Source organism: Geotrypetes seraphini, chromosome 1, assembly GCF_902459505.1.
Source record: "Geotrypetes seraphini chromosome 1, aGeoSer1.1, whole genome shotgun sequence".
In the NCBI taxonomy this organism is placed as follows: domain Eukaryota; kingdom Metazoa; phylum Chordata; class Amphibia; order Gymnophiona; family Dermophiidae; genus Geotrypetes; species Geotrypetes seraphini.
The window spans coordinates 56,167,544-56,187,272 of NC_047084.1; the positions used below are offsets into that span (position 1 = coordinate 56,167,544).

Consider the following 19,729-nt stretch of genomic DNA (forward strand, 5'->3'; position numbering starts at 1 on the left):
ATTATTCATAATTATAACATTATTTAATTAGAAGCATTGTAAAATCAAAGATCAGAAAGTAAATTACAACGCATGCAAACAGTGTTAAATAAAAGGAAGCGTCATCAATAAGAAAGAAAGAAAGAAAGAAAAACAAACAAACAAACACATATGCTGTACTAAGAGAGAAAAGTCACAAGTGAATCGCCTAGTACAGAGGACTGTGGATTGTATGGCAGTGTACAGAGCTACAGGCTTGAAATGTGATAATAAGAACAGCTGCTCTTTGCTGGAGCCAGCCCATCATCTGGGAGCAGCCCTGACATCGCTGCGCTTTACGTCAGACCAATGGAGATTGAGCTGACTTGGAGCAGAGAAGTTTGAGTAAGAGATAAGGAAGAGAGTGCATGATATGAACCGAGTCCAGCACTGCAGCGCCTCTTCCCCTTTCCCACACTGACGAAACTGGATTGATCAGCAAGAGTGCAGCACAGCAGCCCCTCTCACCCACATAGCACTCACAGTATTCCTCCCACGTTAAACCGCAGCCAGAACTACTCTAGGAGCTAAAACCATCGTACACCATTTCACTGTGGACATTATACCCTCTTTCAGATATGGGAGATATGGGAGACCCACAAAAAAGTAAGCTGCTTTTTTTTTTTTTTTTAACCTTGCTTTAATCCATGTGCTATCGTGGTTTGTCTTGTAAAAACAATAGCTCGCTTTCCTGATCCATCTCTTTTTCTTTTGAGAGAGGGAGTTGTTGATTCCAAGTACTGCATGCTTACTGTGTTTGATCCTTCAGAACCTGACTGTATCTTGTGTATCTCGATGTCATTAGCCCTCTTGGAAAAATGTAGGTATTTCAATTCTACCAGTACTATGTTAATTGTCCAGGGAGGTATTGTTTAATTATCTGGGCAGGTTTAAATCAGCTGAATTTACAGTCAGGGGGATTTTGTTATATGTAAATACCTGGAAAAAAAAGAGAGAGTGACAACTGAAGGTTTGATTCTGCTCCCAGTTTCTATATCTTCTAAATAGGAGCGCCCTGTGCAAAGATGCGACCATGCATTCCCAATTAGTGTTTCTTTATACAAATACTCCCATTTTTCTGATATTGCTCTATGAGGATCATAGACATTGTGGCAAATGAAATATACAAAGCTCCCAGTTTTGATGGTGGGCTAGTCTTGAAAAAAAACAAACCCAAAAACATTAATAAAGAACATTATTCAAATTAGCATAGTCCCCCTGTTCCGCCTACTTTCTAAATGAGTCAAGGTTTTGATGGCACACTTCAATTACCACCCAAAAGTGTGATACTATTTTATGCCTTTAAAAAAAAAAAATACAACCTCTGAGAGCACGCCCTATATGGAAAGAATACTAAAAGTGTGTTTATCTCGGTAGGAGAGTAAATGATTAGTCAATCATGTATTTATTTTCATTTCAGAAAAACGTCTGATTTCCCTGTGTGTTGGTTGCGGCAATCAAATTCATGATCAGTATATTCTGCGGGTTTCTCCGGATTTGGAATGGCATGCGGCGTGTTTGAAATGTGCAGAGTGTAATCAGTATTTGGATGAGACCTGTACGTGCTTTGTTAGGGATGGTAAAACCTACTGTAAAAGAGACTATATCAGGTATGCTTCTTACTCTGCTATTTCCTTCTCTCCAGATTTTGTTTTTGTATTTCACCCCACCACCATTATTTTTGGAATAAGCGGATTGCAGAAGTTTGGAAAACTTATGGGAAAGTTTATTCCGTAAATAAAAAGCACAACCCCAGTGAGCCTGTAAAACAAGAAATCCACAAGTGCCTTCATTAGAAAAGGCCTGGTCTGAATTTAGGAAATAATTACTTTAAATTTTGCTTAAGTTAATTATTGCAAATTCAAAGATATATGGTCAGGTGGAAAACACTGTTTAAAATGGAAAAGGCAAAATGAGGCCTGAAGGTGAATAACTCTTATGTTCAATGGATATAAAAAGCAGCAGACTCTTAACTCATGTCATAAATACAGCTGAAATACAAAAAGTTAAAAATGAAAACCTGCCTATTGTAAGATTCCTTTAACCAGAATAATGCATTGATAATGCAAATATAAACCTTTTTTATCAAATAGTATAAAACTGGGTAAAATATTTATTTGCTAGAATTACTGATATTTAATCTTTTTAAATATTAACCCTTGGTGGTATCTGGCTGTCCTCTCATTCTTATCTTATCTGTGCTGATGAATTAGACAGAGCAGATCAAATTGCCCATCATCTGGCCACAAACAATTGGTATATTTAGATAATGGAACTGCTTCCTTCCTCACATGAAAATCTGGTAACTGATAAATGCGAGAGTTGCCAATTCTGACACACCTAAAACCAAATAGAATTTCGGATTTTATATTTTGCCCTGTTTATCCGTTGCAAACCTTACCTGGTTTTTGTTCAGCTTGTGCTTGTTTTTTTTTTTTTTTAATTGAAACAATGGCCAAAAGTACTTCAGCTAAATAATAATTTTTTAAAAAAAGCAGTTATTTTAAAATAGCCTCAAAATAATCATTATATTTCTAAATACTTTTTTCATCTTTTTTTTTTTTTAATGTTGTAAGGCTATCGTTTCAGGGGCAATGACACAAGTTCATAAAAGCAGCAGTTTCATTTGCGCTGGCTTTTACAAACTTGCAATAGGGGCGTCTATGGCCGGCGAGCGAGGTAAGTGCTCCGAAGCTCATAGAATTCCTAAGTGTGTCGGAGCATTTGTCTCGTCAGCCCGCAGTAGAAACCTCTGCTGCAGCTTTGTTATAGGAGACCTTAGTGCTGAACTCAGCTCATTCATTTACCTCCCATTTTACAAAGCCGCGTGGCTGTGCATGGCAAACGCTTTTTGGGCTCCTTTTACTAAGCTGTGCTAGCAGTTTTAGCGCACGCTTAGCGCGTGCTAAATTGCCACGTGTGATAGACGCTAGCGCCTCCATTGAGTTGGCATTAGTTTTTCCACGTAGCATGGGGGTTAGCGTGCGCTAATCTGCAGCGCACGCTAAAAATGCTACCACAGCTTAGTAAAAGGAGCCCTTTTGCGATCATTAAAGCCCTCTGGGATAAGCGCAATTACCGCAGCAGCAACCGCCACTTTTTAAAAGGAGCCCATAATGTTTTAACCTGGTTCTAATCATAAGTCCCAATTCTTCTATAAATGTGTTTTTTAAAATAGCCAGTTTTGCTGCCCTAGAAAAAATAGGGAGAACACAAGTGTTTTTCCCTTTAAGTGAAAAGCTTTTTCTCAAACAAATTCATATGTTGATTTGAATTTGGTAGCAGTATTCACCCAGGACCTGACACAGCTTTGGCTTTTGGCTTTTTCTGTGAAATTGTATGTGCTGCTGTTCCCATTTCCTAAGGGATAGTGATTGCTTGATAAGTTGTATCTATTTAGAATAGTTGTATTTATAGAGAGCTTCTTGAAAATAGTTTTTGAACAAAAAGATAATGATGTAGAAAAAGTGTGTAAAGACTGTTTTACAGAAATATTTATTGTAAAAAAAACAAAACAACAGATTTTGGATTATAACCAGATCAAAGCAGTGAATGAATGAGCTGTGTTCAGCACCGTGAAGGTACTGCATTGATTGGGCAGGTCTCATTGGCCTTGATATGATGGTTCCAACGCACTCAAAAAATGATGAAAAACATATGTATAAAAATTATTTTTGGCTAACAAGGTGGGGGTTTTTAGGGTTGGGGTGGGGTGAATTTTTATATTGCTGAAATGCTTCAGTGATTTTTGTGATATTTTAGTTTTCACTTTTTTTATGACAATCAATAGAAACAATGGACCAATGAGAGAAATGCAGATTTTTTGTTTGTTTGTTTTCTTTAAACCTCCAATAAAGGTATAATTCTTTACTGTCTAGGAGGGGCTGCTGAAAAGTTCTCAGCCCAACCAAGAAGAGAATGATGTGGAGCCATGAAACGTACAGGTTATTCCACACTTTTCTTGACACTTTTCATTTCAAAGATATGAAATGAAATGAAACCAAAGTGTCAAGAAAAGTGCGGAATAACCTGTACGTTTCATGGCTCCACATCATTCTCTTCTTAGTTGGGCTGAGAACTTTTCAGCGGCCTCTAATACTATCCCTGACTTATTTCAATTTATATGATATATTACTTCTCTATCCTTTAGATGTTAATTGTAATTTCTCAGAACAAGTTAATTATTTTTGGAGGCTTTATGTATGGCTCTGCAAATGCTCTGTTCATAATGGTTTATTTTACTATGGTTATATGATTGCCCCGTTTAAAACACAACATGAATTTCCGATTCCATATGGTAGCTGTGACATTAAACAGGAATAATAAACATTAAATATTTTTCTTAATATTTATTATTGAAAATGTTATATTTGCAAGTACTTCTGGATGCTATTGTCTTCAGCATCAGGGTTTTTCATTCACAGGGGTTGAACCTCTTTGATTATCTAATAATATATGTCTGGAATGTTCAATCCCATGTTTATACATCCAAGATTACCTGTGGTTAGATGAGTAGTTATGGAAATAATAATTGTTATATAGGTAATCACCATGAAGAACAGGATCATACATTTGAGGATGAAATAATCCTAATGCTATAAGCATTATATAGGAAACATATATAATGGTTGTTTCTATAGATTTCATTTGATGACATACAGATGGATATTTATTACAATGATCCTTTAGATTGCTGCTATTATATTTTACAGTAATGAAATATATATTTCTGATGAATAAAATATAAACCAGCACATAAACTCCATATTTGTATAACTAAAAATAAGTAAATGAGATTGGATGCAGGTGTATGGAGGTGTACTTTCTGCCTTCATGCATTTGCTTTGATCTTCCTGTCTTTCCATATTGGAAGTCCACATAAGAAATTTTTTTGTGTAGAAGCAGTAAATGTGTTGTTGCATTGGTTCAAGCAATTCAGAAAAACGTGGCCCAAAATTATCTTGCCCTAAATGTTCTGTTATCCATGTACGAGGGGGTGCTGAAAAGTTCTCGGCCCAACCAAGAAGAGAATGACGTGGATGCAGTTCAATCAATGATCTGAAACAATGTCAAAGCATTTACAACTTTGTTTCTGCAAATTGGCACTTAACGAAATGAGATAGCACTCTTTTCGGTTACAGTGGCAAAATAAAGCTCAGAATTTAGGAGGTTGGTTGGTTGGGCTAAGAACTTTTCAGCATGCCTGGTATTAGTCAATGAATTTAAAACACTGCCCACATGATTCAAATGGGCCATTGTACAAAACTAGTGCTTAAAAATGAGACTGCAGAAACTTTAAACTACTGTAGCAGAATTCAAGGTATTTTATTTGAGAAAAGCTTAAAATTAAGTGTTGGTGACATGGTTGAGGCTACAGGATATAATGTTGAATTGGGAACATACAAACCAGCTCTGTGGTTACTGTGAGTGCTTGAGCACCCCCAATATTGGGCAAATTCCTTGACTGTGACTAGGAAGGAATAATTTCCAATGGGTTTAGCACCCCCAATAATTCTGAAAAGTTGACTCCTGTGATTGGGAAGAATGGGCTTCAGAGTTTTCTGTCTGTTAAAAAAAAAACAACAATACCAGCCGTCATCCAATTCAGTCTGTATTTTACATCTTGTATTGTATGTGTTTTTTTAACTGTAAATTTTTCAATTAAAACAATTAAGGGATTCACTAACCTATCTAAATTTTGTGAAACCTGAGCTCACAGGTTTCAGACTTCTGGGTTTTCTTCTGAACTCCACCTCACATTATGTGACATATCTCGGGTGTTGGTAGAAACTTACTTAAAACTGTCATTTGTCTAAAAATCACGATTATGGATTCAGCATGTGATGTTATGACATGGAGGAGGACCTAATGAAAATATTCAAATTCTTTCTTTTCATGGGTAGATAAGAGTAGAGGGGCATACCTTTCATTTTTTTTCTTCTCCGGTTTTAAATGACCCTAGAGAAATAATTATAGGAAAAGTGAATAGGACACAACACCACATACAACCAGCTGGAGTACTTTTCTAAGCGACAAGTGGTTCTAGATAATTATGTCTTTTCTTTGCTGGACAGAAATAATGGTGTGCTCTGGGGAAGCATCCAGTACCTTTCATATTCTTGTGGCTGGCGTTAAGGTTTTCTAGGGCTGTTGGAATTATTGCTTGTAGTTATGGACCATAGATGAACTTTAAAAAAGGAAACACATTTTATGTATGTCTCCTAATTCTTTTGTATATATATATATATATATATATATATATATAAATTTTTTTTTTTTTTGGGGGGGGGGAGGTGGTTATAGGTGTAATGGAGCATTTGATTATCCCTACGCATTCTTTACTGCTGGTGTTTACAGGCTGATTTAGAATTAACATGCATGAAACCTGCTCATATAATTTAATCACTTTCTGCAGCATGCAAGGAGATAGGTTTCTTTTTAGTTATTTATTTCATACTTTTCTTCTGTCTCTCAGGCTATCAGTAAGATGCACATTTTTGTATACTTGAGTTCGATGATGGGCATATCAGATTCCTGTTCTTAATTTATTTCTCTTGGCAATATGTATAATATAAAACTCAGTTACACTGTACAATGTAAACAATTGTATTTCTAATTTATGTATTCAGGGAAGAGGAGGTATGATGTATTTCTTATGTCCTCTCCTTTGTCTTTTTTCCCCCCTGCTTTTCCTTTCCCCGGGCGGCCATTCTGGGCAGATTATATGGAATCAAGTGCGCCAAGTGTAACATCGGCTTCAGCAAGAACGATTTTGTGATGCGGGCTCGATCCAAGGTGTACCACATCGAGTGTTTCCGCTGTGTGGCCTGCAGCCACCAGCTCATCCCCGGGGACGAGTTTGCACTGAGGGAGGATGGCCTTTTCTGCAGGGCTGATCACGACGTGGTGGAGAGGGCAAGCCTAAGGTCGAGTGACCCCCTCAGCCCCCTGCACCCTGCCAGACCTCTGCAGATGGCAGGTACTTTGCCAGGATTACATTATAGCAGCAGACTGCCAGAGGGAGCAGAAACTGAACATTGTGTCTGCACACAAGGAGCAGAAACTGCAGCAGTGCACAAGGAAGGGGGGAGGGGAAGGAAAGAACAAGCGTTGCAGCACAAAAGAAGTTAGAAAGGACTTGCTGTGTCTTGGTCCAAGTTGACATTTGCCTGCTGGGTGGTGTTGTAAAGGGCAGTGCCTGCTCAGGAGGGGATCAGTGGACAGTGTATGCCAGAACTGGGAAAGAGGATGCATTTGCTGTATCCTAGAGCTGCCCCAAAGCAACTGGGAAAATGTTAAGGGCAGGTTAGTTTATGTTTTAATCTTAAAATACAAATCCCCCCTTTCATTAAGGCCTTCCAAACAGTTAAAACACGGATTTTCTTTTTAAAAATACATATCTATTTCCTGAAGCTGATTCTGAATCTAGAAAGAGTTCTTTAACTGCAGGCCAGCACTTAAGTCTGTAATTTAAAACTGTCAACAAGCTAATCTTTGGTAATTGCCTTCAGAGTGATCCTGCCTTCTTGAAACTGTTTATGTGATTTGGTGAGAATTTCATCTTAGTTATATTCACGTTCCACAAGGTGAAATTTGCTGATGTTTTTTTCTAACAAGTTGATTTTGAGTCTATACGGTAGGTCCTTCACCGCAATTAGCACACTTTCAGTCAGATTTCAGAAGTGCAATTAAGGCCATAAGATTGCACTCAGACATCTTGTGAAAATGAGTTGCTAGAATATTATCCACCAGATTTGGGTGGGGCTCCCAGAGCTGCACTGAACTAATGAGTTCATTAAGTGATAACTATAATTTATTGGTGTTAACAAGCAATTAATTTGCAGTAATTAGGAGCATCATGTGTTCTATCCTGCCCCTTATTCTATAAATTGTGTGCCTAAATTTGATAGTGGGCAACTCAAAAGGGGACATGGTCTATGTTTGGGTGCTGGAGATTTGCATGCTGAAACCTGATAAAAATGCCAGGACAAAGTTGGATTTGAATTCCAAGAATTCTGTAATACCGTGTGTACCTTTAGGGGATGTCCCTGTCCACCCATGCCCCTCTTGTGGCCACACCCCCTTTTGAGTTGTGCACCATGAGATCTGCTGACAAATCTTTATAAAGCAGCACTTAGCAAGATGAGTTTGCAGATCCAAAATGTCACCAATTAACACCAATTATTGGCATTAATTTGATTGTAAGCCAATTTAGCTGCATATATAACACAGGATCATGCATAATTTGGGCACACTCTATAAAATCTAAGGGAAACCCAATGCTTTAGAATATTGGTTCTTAAACCTGTCCTGGGAGACCCCCCCCCACCCCAACCAGTTGGATTTTCAAGATATCCCTAAAGAATATGCATGAGATAGATTTCCTTATAAGGTAGGTAGTATACATGCAAATTTCTCTCATGCATATTAGGGATATCTTGAAAACCCAACTGGCTGAGGGTCTCCCAGTATGGGTTTAAGAACCACTGCTATAGAATACCTGTATTTCTTCACCTACATAACTGCCATTAGTTTGCCACAAGCTTTTAAAACAGGTCCATTCCCCCCCCCTTAGTATGGCTGTTCCTGTATTGTTTTTTATTCATTATTTATTTTAATTGTGCAATGCTTTGAAATGTAATGCAAAGTGTTTTATAATTTTTTAAATAAACTATAAACTATTTGGCACACATAAATGCTCATGCCCAAAACTAGACATGAAAATGCATGCTATGCTAACCTTATATAAAGGGTGCTCCATGCTGAGCGACCTTTACATTATTTGTGTGGATCATTTTGACGTCTAAGCTTAGGCAACATTTTCAGAGTCTAGCTTTATGTACCCATTATTCCCCCCTCAGGCCTCTTCTAAAGTTAAATTCAGGAGGACTGGGCATATTTATCCTCCAGTTTTAAGATGATAATACTAGGTCCCAAAGAAACAAAAGATCATTATTTCCATACTTCTAGACAGTATGACTGTACTTAAAGCTCCATTAGCTTAACACTGTATAGATATAATCGACTCGAACAAAGAAAACGTGTATGTTTTTGAAAGCAGCGATACCTTTAGCAAACAAATGTTTCTCTTATGAGCACAAGGGGGGAAAATACTGCTTAGAAACACTTAGACCATGATTCTATACATGGTGCTAAAAAATAAAAAAATACACAGAGGAATGTGGCGCATAGCAGCTCTCAATCTTCAGTTAAGCGTGCTTATTGAATCACTTCTAGTGGCGCCTAACTTTGGCTTGGGTGCTGGTAGGTGTTTAAACCTTAAGCACCCCCTATTTATGCCAGGGTTTTCTTGGCCTAAATACCAGAGCCTAAGCCCAATTTAGGGGCCTGTAAAGAAAGCATGCTCAAAATCTGTCCACGATCTACCCTTAACCAAGCCCACTTTCTGGTAGGTGCCTACCAATTTAGGCACCTAATTAGTAATTAATTTTACTTTATGCCAATTATTGAGCCAATTAAGTTTGTTAGCGCTGATTAAGCTAATTAGAAATTAAGATAGGCGCACCAATTTAGGTGCCTAACTTCAGGCCAGATTCAATAAGTGGCCCCCGGTGCTATTCTGTGAAGGATACTCTAGAATGAAAGCTCTTTATAGAATAGCATTGGTCACTGAATTCCGCATCAAACTCCAGGCACAAGGAATTCTACCAATTGAAACTAGGTGTAAATCTTGGCATGCAGGTTGGGTGGGTATCCGCAGTATTCTATAATACTGAATGCAGTTTTCTGGAATGTCCCTGACTCATCCATGTCCTTCCCATTTGACAGCCCCTTTGCAGTGCACATGGATACACTTAGGTGCTAAGGGCTAGATTCACTAATCTGCCCGATCGTGACCGATCCGTGTCCGATCCGGGCAGGTCCAATGGATTCTTCAACCAGTAATATTCAAATGGGGGCGATCAGAGGAACGCCCCCATCTGCCAGCACAAATCTCTAGTGTGCGATCCCGACGCATGCGCAGACCATCTGCAGATGGTCTGCGCATGTGTCTAAAACCCATCCGAGCCGGAACCTTTTTTTAAAAAACTTTACTTTTTAGCCCAGCGAGCCCATGGTTTTAATCTGTGGGTTAAAACCACAGGCTCGCTGTGCAGGGAAGGGCAGGAGAGATTCAGGGGAGAGCAGGGCGGCAGACAGGAGAGATTCGATGCAGCAGAGAGCAAGGTGTGCAGAGAGCAGGGCAGAGAGCAGGGCGGCAATGGAGCTGGAGAGTCGGAAAGGACGTTTGCGACTGGGTTGATTGGCCAGCCCAGTCGGATCTTGTGTTGTGAATCACGTCCTTGCCTACTTTGCATGCCATTCCCCTCATTTGAATGCGCGGATTGGAATCGGATCGGCAGAGAGGTAAGTGAATCAGGCCGAAGTAAAATTGGGTCGTAAAGGGGTCGCAAAACAATCGGTACACGATCGGATTGCTTAGTGAATCTAGCCCTAAGTGTATTTCTATACTGGTCTGCTGTTTCAGCTCTGTTTTGGCATCTTGCATCTGCTCAAATGTGTTTCCTCCCCAAAAGTTGGACATGAATTAGCACCTAACTTTAGATACAATTTATAGAATTCTCTACTTATTCAGTGTTATCTATTTTGTATGTTGTAAAAAGAGAACATTTATCTCTGTTTATTTTGGTATGTCTGTTTACTTTGGATATATATTGCACAATGTGTACCTAAACTATGATTGAGGGGAGAAATAGTGAGATTAAAAAAAAATATTCAGCATTATTCTGAAACAATGTTAATTATTCCATTTCTGATTTCAGGAAGAAATCTATCCAAGTAAACACACATTGAGCTATTTTCTCACTCAGTGTGGGTATATTTTTATTTTCATTATTTTATATTAACATAGCTTGATTAAAGCTATCTGAAACCTGGCAGACCAGCACTATTTTGCTTTCTACAGATTTGGGGACAGTATCGGGTTTTTCATCTAGGGACTGCTGACCTGTAGTTGATATCCCCAAATAATGAATTTTTCCTTCATTTACCCCTTATACGAAGTGCATTAGGCTTTTTTTTAAATCACCAGTCGCAGCAGCATAAGCTCCAATGCTTATAGAATTCCTATGAGCGACAGAGCTAATATCGCTGCGGCCACTGATAAAAAAAAAAAAAAAAGCCTAAAGCAGCTTTGTAAAAAAAGGGGGGAGGAGTTAATATGGTGTAGTGACTTTAGGTTCAGCCAGATCCCAAGTTGCTTAATCAATCATCTATTGTGTGATTTGGCGATGAGGGGAGGGGCAGTCACCTGTTTCCGTAGGCATAGAAGGGAGGAATCAAGCCCATTCTAAAATATAGCCCTAACTCATAAGCAAATATAAGCCCTAACTCATAAGCGAAATCCTTTTTTAATATGCTGTATCACAAATTAATTAGGTAACACATTTAGGTATAAACAAGCAGAACTAAACTATATGCTCAGAATCAAATTCTGTCCAGTTTTGGGGTTTTTTAAAATAAAATTGAACAAGTCAGCATATTTCCAATAAGTTATATGCTTCTAGAGTGTATTATTTCATAACACGTGTTTAATGGGACAAAATACTACATTCATATTCTGTGCGTTCTATTTCTCAATATATTGTCTTTTCTATACACCTAAAGACTCTTATCCCCCTTCTCCCTTTTTCTACAGCAGAACCTATTTCTGCAAGACAACCAGCTCTTCGACCACACGTCCATAAGCAGCCGGAGAAGACCACACGGGTCCGGACTGTCCTCAACGAGAAACAGCTTCACACCTTGAGAACCTGCTACGCTGCCAACCCCAGACCGGACGCACTCATGAAGGAACAACTAGTAGAAATGACGGGCCTCAGTCCCAGAGTCATCAGGGTCTGGTTTCAAAACAAGCGCTGCAAGGACAAAAAAAGAAGCATCCTGATGAAGCAGCTTCAACAGCAACAACCTAACGACAAAACCGTAAGTGGCTGCTTAAAAGGCCTCCTTCTTTAGGGCAACATCACCTAATGATAATAATAATAAACTGCATTAACCGATGTTAAGTGTAGTAATAGCAATGCTTGTAGATGCTTTTTATGAGCCTGTGTGATTTGCGTTTTGTTCTGCTATTTAGGTAGGTAGGAAGCGGATTATTCGAGTCTGATGCAGCATGACATTTCCGTAAAAGCTATTCAGCACAGTGAAAATGGGCCACAGTGCTTGTGCTCATAGTGGAATAACAGATGTCTTTTTTAAAGTCAGATGTCTTTCCCAGATACTGTGGTAACTGCAATCCAACTATGGGGTTGTGACCTTCCCCTTGATTATGAGCTGTTAGAGTGTGTGATTGGAAGGCACTGTTACTTTTCACCAAGTCGTTATGCTGGCATTAGAGCCAAAGTAATGTATCATATATATGAATGTACAGAATATATTGTTGAAACTACACACATAGCACACAAAAAGAACAGCGTTAGCGTGCACATAAAATAACAACAAAGCCCCAAATGATTGCTTCTCATTTAATTTCTAGTTTCAGGAGAACAAAATCTAGCATGCAATAAGTCAAGTTTTTGTAAAAATAGTACAGCTCTGTTTTGTTTAAAATAGTTTTCCAAAATGGTATTCTTATAGGTAAATAACTGTATTTTCTACAAACTGTCAGTAGGAGGCTGTTAGGATCACTCAATCTATTTTTTCTTGGAAATCTTCCATTCATAAGGCCTCCCAGTTAAGAGAAATTTAGAGCATTTGATCTCACAGTATAATTTATTTATTATTTCTTTTTTTTTTTAAATATTCTTTATTCATTTTTAAGATTACATTAAGTGTTACATATATTCAATCACATTAACAATAAATATATCACTTACAAACTATCATTTGCACATTACTTAAAATCTTATCCCTCCCTCCCTAGCATATAATCCAGTATAATATAAATATGTATTAATAAAATATCCGCACCCTACCCAATTAATACTAATAAAATTAAGGGAAACAAACTCAGCTACTCCGTACAATATTTTGTTAATGGTTTCCATACATCCTGAAATAATTATTTCAATACCATTCTTCCAGGGGAGCTCAGAACAGTTTACATTAATTTATTCAGGTACTTGAGCATTTTTCCTGTCTATCTAATGTACCTGGGGCAATGGGGGGATTAAGTGACTTGCCTAAGTTCACAAGGAGCAATGTGGGTTTGAACCCATGACCTCAGGGTTCCAAGGCTATAGCTTTAACTATTGTGCCATGCTCTCCCTCTAACTTTTGGGTGGTGGACTTATGTCTCCTAAAACCTGTTGTAAAAGCGAGCGCCTAAGTTAGGCACGGTTGGGCAGTATTCTGTAATTCTACATGCTCCTTTTCAGAATACCCCTGAGATTATGCATGATACCGTACAGACACATACACATATGTTAAATGAGCACCAATAAACATCACTAACTCGTTGTTAGCATCCAATTGCTGACAGTTCAAAGCTCATTATCTAATTTATTTGCATAGCATCTTGGAAGCACACCCAGATCTGGACATACAATTTTCTGCACATATATAGAATTTGGGGACAATATATAAGAAGAAGAAGTTGCCTCCGCTGGGGCAGACCAGAGGTCCATCCTGCCCAGTGGTCCGCTCTCGCGGCGGCCCATCAGGCCTAATTGCCTGAACAGTGCCCCTGACTAATTTTGTAACTGCCTCTAATCCTATCCCTAATACCTACCTCTACTTCTATCTGTACCCCTCAATCCCTTTGTCTTCCAGGTACCTGTCCAGACCCTCTTTGAAGCCCTGTAGTGTGTTCCTGCTTATCACATCCTCCGGTAGCGCGTTCCATGTATCCACCACCCTCTGGGTGAAAAAGAACTTCCTGGCGTTTGTTCTAAACCTTTCCCCTTTCAATTTCTCTGAGTGCCCCCTTGTACTTGTGGTTCCCCGTAATTTAAAAAATCTGTCCCTGTCTACTCTCTCTATGCCCTTCATGATCTTGAAGGTTTCTATCATGTCTCCTCTAAGTCTCCGCTTTTCCAAGGAGAAAAGCCCCAGCTTCTTCAGTCTGTCACTATATGAGAGGTCTTCCATACCCTTTATTAGCTTAGTTGCTCTTCTCTGGACTCTCTCAAGTACTGCCATGTCCTTCTTGAGGTACGGCGACCAGAACTGGACACAGTACTCCAGGTGCGGGCGCACCATTGCACGATACATTACACGATATACTTCTAAACATAAGAACATAAGAATAGCCTTACTGGGTCAGACCAATGGTCCATTAAGTCCAGTAGCCCATTCTCACGGTGGCCAATCCAGGTCACTAGTACCTGGCCAAAACCCAAGGAGTAGCAATATTCCATGCTACTGATCCAAGGCAAGCAGTGGCTTCTCCCATGTCTTTCTCAATAACAGACTATGGACTTTTCCTCCAGTAACTTGTCCAAATCTTTCTTAAAACCAGCTACATTATCCGCTCTTACCACAACCTCTGGCAATGCGTTCCAGAGCTTAACTATTCTATGAGTGAAAAAAAATAAATAAAAATTTCCTTCTATTGGTTTTAAAAGTATTTACCTGTAACTTCATCGAGTGCCCCCTAGTCTTTGTAATTTTTGACGGAGTGAAAAATCGATCCACTATATGTTCCTGTATTAGAACAATTGGAATCTTTTAATCAACTTTTGATATAATCAAAGTATCATAACAACTAGATATTAATGATATAACCCAGAGGCTTCACAACGATGGTAACAAGAAAGGTAACTATCTAGACCGTGGAACTACAGTATAGATTTGGACACTATTTAGCAAGATCCTCAGTCATTTTACTTCTGGTTTTTGACAACATTGTTGATCTTTGAACAAAGGCTGCCAGGACTAAAGCCTTGTTATCTACTTTGAACTCCTGTTTTTCTTGACTCAGGATGCAGATACCATTTGCCTGTGTTCAATGACTTTAGCCTGCTTTGGACTCAATGCTTTGAGAGTTATACCTGGAATCACGGAGCTATTATCATATAGTAGTATCATTGCCTTTACCATCTTACTCAAAACTGATCTAGAATTGCATAGTATATGATCAAACTAACCCCCTCCCCCCACACCCTTTTCCTAAGCTGCAATAGAGGTTTCTACCATGGCCCAGAGCTCTAAGGGGCAAATTCTATAAGAAGCGTCCAAAAGTTAGGCGCCAAATTAGGCACCGTTCAGCGCAATTCAAGTAAAATTGGGTGAATCACACTGAGCGGCACCTATTTTAGAGGCGCCCAGTAAATAGGCCAGCTCTAGGCACAACTAAAAGTTAGGCAGCCATGTGAGCGCTTAAGCACGCTTAAGAGCAGCGATTCTGTAACAAAGCACCTCACACGAAGCCACACTCGCATCTAATATGCATAGCGTCTATTTTTTTTGAAGGCCGCCTAAATTTTTAGAGGCGCTTTGTTACAGAATCACTCTTTCTTGATAGGCACCTAAGTTTCAATTACTGCTGATTAAAAAGCTCAATAGAGCTTGTTATTCAATTTAGATAGGTGCTTATCTAGTTGGGCGCCTCCAAAATAGGTGCTTAACATAAGGCGCCGGTTACAGAATTTGGCCCTAAATGCTCCAATGCTCATAGAAACCTCTACCACAGCTTAGTGAAAGAAAGGTAAATTACTAAGCTTTTAAAGGTAGGCAACACCCACAAATAATAACATAGTAACATAGTAGATGACGGCAGATAAAGACCCGAATGGTTTTTTTTTTTCCTTCTTCTTCTTAGCTATTTCTGGGCAAGAATCCAAAGCTCTGTCCGGTACTTTTCTTAAGTTCCAACTACTGAAGTCTCCATCAAAGCTCACTCCAGTATATTTCATAGTCACATAGGGAAAATCTGCATGATTATTGTAGGCCACGGTATATGTCAGGTAATCAAAATACAGAAATAATGTACATGGGATACAAATCAACATACAAAGCACATGTAGTGATCGTTCATATTCAGCCTGGTAATAGGTTGCATAACAATTAACCAATTAAGAATTCAGAGTTAGATATTCAAAGATGATTAACAAACTAACTCTCCCCGCCCCTTTTATGAAGCCGAGTTAGGGTTTTTTTTATCAACGGCCACAGCAGTAAAAGCTCCGACACTCATGGAATTCCTATGAACATCAGAACTTTTACCGCCATGGTCGGAAATAAAAAACCCTAACGTAGCTTCATGAAAGGGGGCCAAAATAAACGATGACTATACAGATAAGATAGAAACGGAACTGTTTACTCAACACTTGCAGCAAAAGTAGCAAGACTTATTGACTTCTTCTGACACTTCTTTTCAGAATATTCAAGGGCTGACAGGAACCCCTTTGGTGGCTACTAGTCCTGAGAGACATGACAGTGGTTTACCGGCTAACCCAGTGGAGGTGCAGAGTTACCAACCACCTTGGAAAGTACTGAGTGACTTCGCCTTGCAGAGTGACATAGATCAACCTGCTTTTCAACAACTAGTAAGAGCCACTTCTTAGATGCTGATTGTCAAAAAGGGTGCCCAATGGAGCAGAATGCTTCTGCTTTGATAGGGATGACCAGACAAAACTTGGATTTTCTGAAATCTGGTTCAAGCATGTTTAGATAACCCAGTGTTAAGGTTAAGCAATGGGCTGGGACAATATCTCTGTTCTTTACTTTTTCGTGGCTCTCTTTTTCAAGCACTTCAGGTTACTTGGTAATATATGTTTGACCATAATGGCATGTTTCTGAAGAGATGAGCAAGGCAAACAATATACGAGGGTGGTTTGAAATGTTTGGAAAAAAAAAACAAAACGCAAGTTAAACAACATTGGGGCCTTTTACTAAGGAATGCTAGCCGTTTTAGCGTGCTTTTAGCTGTTTTAAGGCGTTTAGGCGTTTAGCGGTTTTAAGAGCTAAAACGGCTAGCACGTCTTAGTAAAAGGACCCCAGAGCTATGCTCTTAGTCCTGCTGCTTTCCATTTTTTTTCGTATTGTAGGAAAAATAGCTTACAAAAAAACCTTGGAAAGTCGTTGGACTAAGTTTACAGCCCTTGATGAAGACTACATTGTTTAACTTCTTGTTTTTTGTACCAAACTTTTCAAACCACTCTCCTATGTGGACTGATTTATTAGAAGCTGGTGTCTGTTTTCCTTCCCCTAAGAAATAATTGGATTTTGTTGACTTGTAAATCTCCCACAAGTTTCACAGGGAACAAATCTGACACTCTCATTTGTTGTCAGCTATGAATTTCATATTGGTAGATATCAGAATTACACAGTTATGGATTAACCAAGTCTGACTGTACCTGAAAAGTGTAAATGCCACATGAACTGCTGTAAGATAAGAAACCAAGAAGATAAATACATTCTTGATATTTAGATGAATGCCAACATTATAGGTAGCATTTCCCTTCAGATAAGAAATATGATAAGGAACCCAAGTCAGAAAGAAAATATTTTCAGTGTATATCTTTAAAGATAACATCAATCAAAACAGAACAAAAGCTATTATTGTATTGAGAATGAGACATAAGATAGATGATTGATATTAAGCCAGTAAAAATATACAGAATGTATTATATTGTAGACCAAGAGGGAAAATATTAAGAGCTCCTTTTACAAAGGTGCACTAGCGTTTTTAGTGCACGCAGGGAATTACCACATGCTACACCACGCGCTACGCTTCTAGAACTAACACCAGCTCAATGCGCAGCAATGTAGCATGTGCTATTCCGCGCATTAAAGCCCTAGCGCACCTTATTGAAAGGAGCCCTAAAAGTGATGGATAGTACCAAATAATGACTGCATATACTTTACACTATCATGCTGGATAAAATTAGCTGCCGTTGCATGTGGAAAATATGTGATTTCTAATTATAATACAAGAATATGATTTTCCCATGGGGAAAATAAGAAATATGTTTCAATGTGTAGGCATGACTAGCAATATTTTCTTGCTAAGGTGTGCTAAATAAACAAATCTTATGAGAACGTTAGAACACTAACTCTCTGCTCCATAGAAAATGATTGGAAATAAGTTAGCTATACTTATAAAAAAAATTGTATACTTTCCTCTTACAATTTTGTGTAAAGTATAACAAAAGCTGAGATTAAAATGGGACACATTGTAATCAAAGTAATAAAGTACGATAAAGTGATGTGTCTTAGATTTAGAACGGACAAATTTGAGAATTTAGAACAATGTTTATGTTTTCTACAGTGATCATACAAAAATGAAGGTAGATGCTATTACTTTCCTTCACTTCTTCTGCTTTTAATTAAAGACCTGTTTTCTGCAGGTTAATTTTTCAGAAGGAGGGCCAGGCTCCAATTCCACCGGAAGTGAAGTAGACTCGATGTCCTCTCAGCTTCCAGATACACCTAACAGCATGGTAGCCAGTCCAATTGAGGCATGAGGGATATGGACTCTAATTTCCTGTGGAAATATATAACCTTGGACTCCAAAAAAGAAAATATTTAATGACCCATTTATTGCAAAACTGAATACAGAGGACAGAAAGTACATGAAGCTGTTTCAATGGACAGGAGGTATGGTAGCAACACTGTGAAGACAATCATGGGATCTTAAGAGAAAATGGAAAAAAAAGGCCCCCTAATATCCAATGATCAGAGGAGTGCTGAAAACTTTTTTTTTTAATTTTTAAGAGAACCCCCATAGATTTATGACCGTGGATCTCAAAACCTAATGATCATTCCCCTCTGTACAGCTAGATCTAAAAGGAGATAGGATTTGGAAGCCAACCTCCTGGTGCTGTTTATTTGATCATTGCCTTGCCAAACAGCATATAGCTGGACTTTTGGTTTTATTTTTGAGATCCTTTCTCTTCTCTCTCTCTCTTTCTCTCAAATATGATTGAGGGCACTATGAAAATATTGCTTTAAATTAATTTTTTTAGCCTATTTTGTTTGTTTGTTTTTTTCTAAACCAACTCTAGCAAGCATTACAACATGGTATACCTCTTTTGCCACAAAGCTCGGAATTGTCTGTCCAAGAACGTTTTCCCCCAAAGATGTGTATAGTTATTGATTTAAAAGACTCGTTTTTTAAAAAAATTTCTCTCACTGGAAATAAAGAGAAAAAAAAAAAGAAAACATTTTGTTTGCTTTGCATTGCAAAATTTTAAAGTAATTTATTATTTATTGTCAGAAGATTTGCCACTTTTAATGTGTCATTTAACTATATTTTTTGTTTGCTGAAGTAAAAAAATGAGAAGAAAGATGAAGGTTGTACTGTGGTCTTTGAATTATATATCTAATTTTTGTGTGTTGCTTTTTTTTTTCTTCTTAAATATTATATGAAATAAAAGTGCTATCCTCTGAGTTCTATATATGGTGCATTGAGTTGCAAAGATTTGTGTGTGCAACCAATTTGCACGTGCAACATAATTGAATAACAAGCCAGTTAGCACCAGTAATTGGCTTCTTAATTAACTATCAACATTAATTGGATTTAATTTAATTTTATGCACTAAAAGGTCCTTTTACTAAGGCGCATTAGCCATTTTAGCGTGCGCTAAATATTAGCGCAAGCTAAACGCTAATGCATCCATTATATTCTATGGACGTGTTAGCATTTAGTGCGCTAAAACGGCTAACGCCCCTTAGTAAAAGGACCCCTTAGGCTCCCTTTTATCAAGCTGTGTAAGGTTTTTTTAATCACAGGCCACGGCGGTAAAAGCCCCGACGCTCATAGAATTCCTATGAGTGTCGGAGCTTTTACCGCAGCGGTCTGCGA

At 38.4% G+C, this 19,729-nt stretch overlaps 1 protein-coding gene across 3 annotated transcripts; it reads left to right on the plus strand.

Annotated features, from left to right (window-relative positions):
• Positions 1 to 253: 253 nt before the first annotated feature.
• LOC117352639 (insulin gene enhancer protein ISL-1-like) lies at positions 254 to 19,194 on the plus strand. Of its 3 annotated transcripts, none has more exons than XM_033929214.1 (6): positions 255 to 624; positions 1,439 to 1,628; positions 6,738 to 6,997; positions 11,681 to 11,964; positions 16,302 to 16,469; positions 18,273 to 19,194. In XM_033929214.1, the coding sequence occupies exons 1-6, from the start codon at positions 597 to 599 to the stop codon at positions 18,387 to 18,389; spliced, it is 1,047 nt and encodes a 348-aa protein (XP_033785105.1). In that variant the 5' UTR covers positions 255 to 596; the 3' UTR covers positions 18,390 to 19,194. The 3 variants fall into 3 exon arrangements, with proteins under 3 accessions (XP_033785106.1, XP_033785105.1, XP_033785104.1); XM_033929213.1 differs by having other exon boundaries at positions 258 to 624; positions 11,678 to 11,964; XM_033929215.1 differs by lacking the exon at positions 16,302 to 16,469 and having other exon boundaries at positions 254 to 624; positions 11,678 to 11,964.
• Positions 19,195 to 19,729: the final 535 nt, after the last annotated feature.

What these genes read in the sequence shown, in the direction of transcription:
- LOC117352639 (XM_033929213.1), top strand. Translation starts at nt 597, where the DNA reads ATGGGAGATATGGGAGACCCACAAAAAA. An exon ending in TGTAAAAGAGACTATATCAG is followed by an intron (nt 1,629 to 6,737) that starts GTATGCTTCTTA and finishes CATTCTGGGCAG; the next exon opens with ATTATATGGAATCAAGTGCG. An exon ending in AACCTGCTTTTCAACAACTA is followed by an intron (nt 16,470 to 18,272) that starts GTAAGAGCCACT and finishes TGTTTTCTGCAG; the next exon opens with GTTAATTTTTCAGAAGGAGG.